The 8,414-nt window shown below is 34.1% G+C and overlaps 1 protein-coding gene across 1 annotated transcript; it reads right to left on the reverse strand.

Moving 5' to 3' along the window:
* Positions 1-5,526: 5,526 nt before the first annotated feature.
* Positions 5,527-7,515, reverse strand: LOC107849433 (beta-D-glucosyl crocetin beta-1,6-glucosyltransferase). Its single transcript, XM_016694011.2, has one exon. The coding sequence runs from the start codon at positions 7,050-7,052 to the stop codon at positions 5,688-5,690; it is 1,365 nt and encodes a 454-aa protein (XP_016549497.1). The 5' UTR covers positions 7,053-7,515; the 3' UTR covers positions 5,527-5,687.
* Positions 7,516-8,414: the final 899 nt, after the last annotated feature.

Here is an 8,414-nt window from a genome sequence, read left to right on the forward strand (position 1 = left end):
AAGCCCAGAATAAAATAGTTTGAACATAAGCCAACCATTAACCAAGGAGTCTTTCATTAAGCCATTTTCCAACATGGTATCATCATACCAATATGCTTGTAAGTTAATTCAATTATGCCAAACCAGTCCATTTAACCATTAGACTTCCAAGTTACATTTAAAATCCAAAACCATGGCCACCAAGGACATTTCAAAACCATAGCCACCAAGGATATTCCAAATCTATTTTTTTTTATCTATATATCCTTTAATACAATGCAATGTTTTCAAAAGATAAGCTAAACTAAGCACATATCCATATTCTAAATCAAGTTTACAATGTGGGTTGAGGTTAGTGCCATTATAAAGCCAAAATTCATCAATTTGGTGAAACCATGTCACCCATTCCAACCATTATAATAATACACCAATTTAGTTCCATAAACTATAATCTAAAGCATGTATAACACATTAAAACAATGAAAAAAGTAATTCAAGCATTAACAACCAGAAACCCTCAACCAATTTCAAACCCATCATTCAAAACACATGAATATTTAATAAATTGATTCCACAATGTAAAATACAAGTTATGGAATGAAAAACATGCCTAAAATATAGAAGAATTTGAAGAGAAATAGAAGTTTGGATCCAGGACTAGTGATTTTTTATAAAACCCTTGAGCGTTCTTGGTTTGAGAGTTAGAAAAGAAAAGAATGATGTTTTATCTTGATAACTGAAGGAAAATAAGTTATCTAGGTGTTTAAAGGACCAAAAATCCCCTCACCCTAAGTGAAAAAAACAAAACTGGACAAAATTTAACACAGCAGTATTGCATGTCGATGTTGTGGAGGTTAGCTCTATGCCACGCTCCTATCCCGGAGCATAAGTAGTCTGGCACACCACTATCGCAGACCCTCACTACCTCGGGGTTCCAAAATGGCCCTGTCCCTTTCAAAAATTTTGAAACTTTTTCAAAACACCCTTTTAACATTCCTATAATATTTATGTCAAAAATTAACGTTACGCACGAGAAAGAGTCAAAAATAAAATGATTGAAATTTTATGGGGTCTTACATATTTAGTTTGTTATCATTGATAGTTCTTAAGAAACTAAACCCTCATCCTACAAAGAAGTTATACAAGATCCAAGGTGGATAGATACTATGAAGGCAGAGATGGAAGCCTTGGCTAGTAACAATAGTTGCGAAATAGTATCACTACTAAAAGGGAAGAGATCAATTGGATGCAAATGGGTGTATAAAATAAGTATAAAGCTACTGGTGAAATAGAGAGATCTAAGGCAAGATTAATTGCCAAAGGTTACAACTAATAAGAAGGTATTAACTATCAGGAAATCTTTTCTCCAGACGTCAAAATGGTGACTGTAAGATCAAATGAATGTCTACAATGCCCTTCTTCAATGGAACCTAGAAGATGACATATATATGGATCTTCCTCAAGGATTTAAGAGCTAAGGGGAGAAGAGACCATTGTGTAGTCTTTTTAAATCCATATATGGGCTTAAACAAGCTCCATGACAGTGGAATACTAAACTTATGAAAGCAGTTCTTCAACTTGTATTTATCCAAAGTCAACATGATCACTCCTTATTCATAAGGAAATCGGGAAGTGAATTAGTGATTATTCTTATCGATGATGATGACATGTTGTTTACAGGTAGCAACTTGAAACTGATAGAACAAACAAAGACAGATTTACATAAAGCATTCAAAATGAAAGATCTTGGAGAGTTAAGGCACTTTTTAAGGATTGAATTTGCTAGGTCTAAAGTTGGAATTTGATGCATCAAAGGAAATGCACTCAGGAATTAATTGATGAGCTTAGTCTAGGTTCTCCAAAACCAATAACTACTCCTCTTGAAATGAATACAAAGTTGACAACCAAAGAACTAAGTGATATGATAGAAAGACAAGCTCAAGTAAGGGAAAGAATAAAGATCCTTCGGTAGATGTCAACATGTATAAAAAAATCATTGGAAATGTACCTCACCACAACAAGACCAAATATAGCTTATGGTGTGCAAATACTAAGTCAATTCCTTCAACAACCAAAAAAGTTTCATTTAGAAGTCGCTTTGAGAATAATAAGATATGTTAAATTGCAGCCTGTAGGAGGAATTTTTTTCTATCAAGTCAGAGTCAAGAACAAGTTAGTGCTTACTATGATGCTGATTGGGCAGTATGTCCCAGTATCAGGAAATCAGTAACGGGCTTCCTTGTTAAACTAGGAAATTCTTTGATATCTTGGAAATCAAAGAAGCATAACAAAATCTCAAGAAGCTCAGAAGAAGCTGGGTATAGAAGCTTAGCATCTACAACTGCAAAATTGATTCGGATACTTGGATTGTTCAAGGAAATCAGAATTCAAATCACTCAACCAATACAGGTTCAAATAGACAATAAAGAAGCAATACAAATAGTTTCCATCCCAGTGTTCCATGAGTAAACAAAACATATCGAAATCGATTGTCACTTCATGAGAGAAAAGATTCAAAAAGGGCATGACGAAGACACAATACATTCCTACAAGGGAACAACTAGAAGACTCTTAACTAAAGGGCTAAACAGAGTTCAACATCAATACTTATGTGCCAAACTAGGAGAACTAAATGTATTTGTACCTCCTAGACCTCCTAGTTTGAGGGGGAGTATAGAATAATCTATTACTTAAAGTATTAAGGAAAAAATAGACTTTGTGTATAAAGTCAAAATAGTTAGTTAAAGTGTTAGTTATAGGTGATTAGTTAATAACTACCTTGTGTATAAATATACAAGCTGATTATATTGTACGTACCTTTTTTAATCATTCCCTATCAATAAGAAATCACTCTCTTCTTCCTCCTTTCGTTCATCAAATTCTCTGAATCTTAGCACTATCGAAGGTGCTAGTTTCACTTTTTATCTTACCTCCAATTTTCCAGTTGTATCTTGTACTTGTGCAGATAGAAAGTTGGTGGACATGGTAGCATAGGTTTTGCAGCCTTTTTACCTCGACCAATGAAAATGGTTCTAGGTTTTCATGTCTCTTATACATTCAAAAGAATAAATCTAGGTCAAGGTTTTTCACACTCAAAAAGAAAGATCTCTCCTTGCAAGTTCATATGCAAATCCTCATCAGCAACAGGAACCAGCTTGACTGAAGCTTTTTTGCTCTTAGTTTTGTTGTATTCGAGTCTTTGTAATTTGCTCTTAAAGTGTAAACTTAGTCTTTCTTGTAAAGCTGTTGTAGGTGAATTTGTAATTTCATTTTCTCTTATTGAAAATGATGTTAGCTAGAGTTAGTTGACATTTCATGACTAGAGTTAGCCCGTGCTTGAATCGGTTGGAATTAGTCGGTTTAGTTTGTAGCAATAGAATTATTGCTTAGGAGGTCTTGTAATAGAGTTGTTGAAAGATGTCTAAAGATTAAGAGTTTAATCCTTGCAACTAAGGAGTTTGTATTCACCGTTGCTTGAAGATAGTGAAATGATTGAGAAATCCTACGAGGTAGGTGGTGGTTTTACTCCCTTGAATAATGAGGTTTCCACTTAAAAATCTTGTGTCATTTATATTTTGCACTTGTCTGTTCTTATTTATTGCTATTTACTATAGAAGTGTTCGAGGACCTGATCCCTGGTCTGGTGGGTAATTCATATGGGTCGTCACTAAATACTTCTTTTCCTACCTAAGATATACCGAACAACAACTCAAATACTCATTGCCCATTCGATTTTGTATCAGTCAATTTTAATGAACTTAATCGCCGGAAATAATGCTCCCGCAACATTAAGTTTTCTTATTTAGGTAAGTAGTAGAAGTTAAATATTACTAGGTGCTGGTCCACCTTGGTATGCTAGTCCATTTTAGGTGGCTTCAATAACTTTTATCTCAAAAAGTTAAGAGATATTACAATAGTTATTGAAAATATTACATAGAATAACATACTTTTGCATTTACAAGAGATAAACGATATGGAATTAGACCATTTGTTTTGAGTATGGCTTTTGATATCTAACAAACTTTCTGGTTTGAGCCTATAGAAGCATGTGATCATGGGTGTGTCTTGTACAATAACTTTAGGTCAAAGTTTACGTATAAGTATAAATAGTATAGATGTTGAAACCAACAAATTAAATGGACTTTAATTGAATCTCCAACTCAAGTACAGAAAATTCAAATTTTGTATCACATAATATTTTAATTAATCTCTAATTTTGATTTTATTTTTATTTTTTTAATTGGTCTTTATCAACCTTCTTCTTCGCATGAACCACAAATAATTTTTCTTCTTCACATGGACCACAAATAATTTTCCAAATGTCTCGTGTTAGTCTCACTTGATAAAATAGAGGACTTCTGCAACAATATACACATGGAACAACAATCCCAATTCTATCTCCTCTTCTTCCATTTCAGATATTTCTTTATTTAATAGTTTGTTATCTAAATCTACCTGAATTTTGCATATTTAAATTAGGAGAAAGCTCTAAATATTATCATTGTTGAGGAGTTGTACGATAAGAAAATTCACGGGCTTGAAGTCCATTGACGTACTATTGAATTTGAATTTGAATCCGGTGAGGATTGATTTTGGGCGAGTGAAACAATTTGGTGTGATCTCTTTAGTTTTAACGAAGGAGGAGAAGGATTGTAACTTTCAAGTCAAAGTGTAGATGGAGGAACCTTTAGTTTTAATGAAGGAGAAGAAGGATTGTAACTTTCAAGTCAAAGTGTAGATGGAGGAACACCTGAACACTTCTTTTTATATATGCGTATATTCATCAGAAATCCAATAGCATGCAGTGAAGCTCAAGAACAAGTCTTTACACATTATCAATCCAGATTACATTCAAACTGGATGTAAAGTGCAAATTGTAGTGAAAATCACAAAGGTGGCAGTGCAATGTTTACATCCACTGCAATGTTTACATCCAATAGGTGTTAAGCAACTCACGACTAACACATTAGTGAAACAGCATAAACAAAATTCAAGTGTTTGCCCTCTGATCTGAGTAACATTAGTTTATGCAGTTTTTCATCCTTTCTCTGAAGATCATATCATCAATTCAAAATCAACACAAACTTTTAATTCAACATCAAAATATTCCAAAAAAACTTCATCGCTCTTACTTGAACAAGTGAAATACTCTTCTGGAAATAATTTTGATCAACTTCGACATTCCAATATCAACTGAGCATATAGCCCTGCAGATATTAATGTATAATTTAATGAATATGCATGAGCAAAAATACAAGGTCCTGGGGATGTTGGAACTTGCATACTAAAAGTTTGCTTAACAAATATAGTTTCCAGTTTCAGTACTAATTTTCTTTTGAACAAACAAAAGGAGGAACCATACTGTACAAAAAAAGAATCTTCTTTTCTCCTTTTATACCTACCAAATTCATCACCTCTTTTTGCTTCTTGCTGACTAATTTGTTTATTAGATGATTAATTGCTACAAGAAACAAACATGGAATTGAGAGTTCATATTGAAAGCTAAATAAAGTCATACTTGAGAATGTCAAAATGTAGGATCAATTTATAGGTCGCATTCTATTTTTACTTATTATTACAACTTCAATATATTTTGAAGATCAACCAGAAATCACTCACAGATAATATAATTATGTTAATCGAATTACAAACATATGACATTATTTCAATAAGAGGTGAAAGACGGACGTTGCTGCTAATGAGCTAATTCAACTTTGTGCTATACTCTTCTTACAAAGTTGAATTAGCTCACTAGCAGCAACGTCCATCTCTTTACCTCTTATAGATTTCAAATTCTTGCTGATATCTCTCACTTTGGCCCTCAAATTTTCCCCCGTTTTCCCTGTTATGACATCTCTAAGAGTTTCTGTAATTTTTCCTTGGTGAATTTTTCCATCATCATCTCTAACAATCTCCACTGCAACTCCCAATTCTACCATCAACCTAGCATTAATTGGCTGATCATTACGTATAGGCACTGCTATAATAGGAACTCCAAAATCTATACTTTCCATTACTGAATTCCAACCACAATGACTTATAAATCCTCCGGTACTTGGATGATTTAGAATTCTTGGTTGTGGTGCAAATTTATCCAAAACTCTTCCCCTATCTCCAATTCTTTTGAGAAAGCCTTTTGGTAAAGCATCTTCAAGATTTTGCTCTTCTCCCATTGGGAATCTCGCAACCCATATGAAATTAACATTACTTAGCTCCAACCCGAAAGCCATTTCCTCCATGTCTTCTCTTGACAAGAAATGCTCACTCCCAAAGGAGACAAAAACAGTTGAATTCTCATCTTTCGTTCCTAGCCAATCAATGACCTCCACTTTATCCACATCACTAGTGATCGGATCTTGGACAGGTGGACCAACCGGAAAAACTTTCCAATTGCTCACTTCTGAGAGAAAATCTATGTATTTGGCGTCTATTGTTCTAGAGGTACTCATCAGTATGATTTTTGTATTTCCATCAACAAAAACATCCACATCATCAGGTTGTTTATCTTTAGCATATTTTGCTGACATTTTGCGCATTTTTACTTGCTCGATTTTCCTGAGGTATATAGCATGAAAAGGGAATCCAACGCCTTGTTTCCTTACTAAGTTGAAAAAATATGATACCGCAGCTGCACCAGAAATCCCAAGCCTGACTGCTGGAATGTTTTGTTCATTTGCTACGTTTTCAGCCCATTGCTGCAATACATCATAAATGACCAAATCAGGTTTCAGATTTTGCAAGATTTTTGCGAAGTTTGGTTTGGACATTTTCAGGGCCTTTTGAAGTGTGTGATTGAGATGGGGAGGGAGACCATTCGTCGTATGATAATGAGGAGGAAGTTCAGGCAATTCTGCTAAATGAAGTTCGACAAGCTGAATTGAATCAGAGTATTTTTCGGGGATTTTTGGCTTGGTGGATTTGAGATTGATGGGCGTAGAACAAAGGCAAATCAAGAATCCTCTATCCGCGAGTTTCTTGGATAAGTCGAGAAATGGAGTGATGTGTCCATAAGCCAAAAATGGGAACATCAGGACCCTCAGTGTTTTACGAAGCTCTGTTACTTCTGTAGCCATGATTGTAATATTTCTTCCAAAATATAATATTGGTATTACTTGATTCTTTTTTTTTCTATAGAGTAAAAGAACTATGAGAATGAGAGATGGTTATATATAAATGGAAGTATGAAAACCATCTCTAATATAGGCAATTTTGTATCAGTAGAGTCTTAAATACAGATATCTGATTAAGGATGAAAAAATAGTTATCACTCTTCCACTACCCTCATTGGAAAGTAAATCAAGTAATTGGTTGCTAATTTTTTCAGAAAACTTCGATTTACACTTAGGTTAATGATAAGGTATTCACTTTTCCAACCTGAAATATCATTCATTTATCAAAATGCACCTCAACTATCAATTGTTCCCTTTCTATATATGAAATATCACCATCGTTCAAGTAGGAAAAGGGACAACGTATAATTGAAGAGTGTTTCAATAAAAATCGGTGCTAGTTCAAGTAGGAAACATGGACACCTAATAGTTTAGGTATGAAACTCGAAAAATCGAAATACATTAGGTGTGTTTTTGTACTTGACTCATGTGGAGTTCTGCCAAATTTTGTGCAAAGAGACATGTTGCGTGACTCTTCGTATGAAATATCCAAGTATACATTTTAGCCAACTTTCAAGAAAAGTGAAGGTTGTGTGACTTTTCTAGGTAATTATTAGTTTAGCCATATTTGGTAAATGATAACTTCATGTGAGAAAACTCTGTCAATAAGACTCAAACAACCATCATTTTGGTATATATTTATATGTTGGTGTTTTTTTCGCAAACTTTGTGGCAACTAAAACTATGTCACATAAATTTGATATGAATAAAGTAGATAATTAATTAACTAGAGTGAATAGGGTAAATAAAACTCCAAAATTATCTTTGTTTTGCAAGTTCATAGCTAAATTATCGGGTGCACAACCCACCCCGCGCCCCAACCCACTCACCCACCGCACATCATCACACTCCAAAGCTCCTTCAAATTGTACCATGTGTCAGTACATGATGGAAATTTTTTGGAGTGAATAGGTTAAACACTCCTAAACTATCATTATTCTGCAAGTTTCATATCTAAATTATTGGGCGTTCACAAAACACTCTGCGAACTATCATAAATTTATTTTCATTTAGTCATTTCTAAGCAGGGGCGGACCCATGTGTAATTTTTGGGTGCTCCGGCACCCATTAAATTCAACGTAGATTTGGTATAATTATATAAAAAATACAGAAGAAATGGTATAATTTATTGCATCTAGAGAACAAACATATGGTTGGCTGTAGTGGCTTGAGCATGTGACTCTTGTGTCCAACTTTTTGGGTTCGAATCCCTACAACAACAAACTATTTTTTATAAATTTTTTTTGAGCACCCACAACCTTGAAA

The sequence above is a fragment of the Capsicum annuum genome, chromosome 12 (assembly GCF_002878395.1).
Source record: "Capsicum annuum cultivar UCD-10X-F1 chromosome 12, UCD10Xv1.1, whole genome shotgun sequence".
Lineage (NCBI taxonomy): Eukaryota > Viridiplantae > Streptophyta > Magnoliopsida > Solanales > Solanaceae > Capsicum > Capsicum annuum.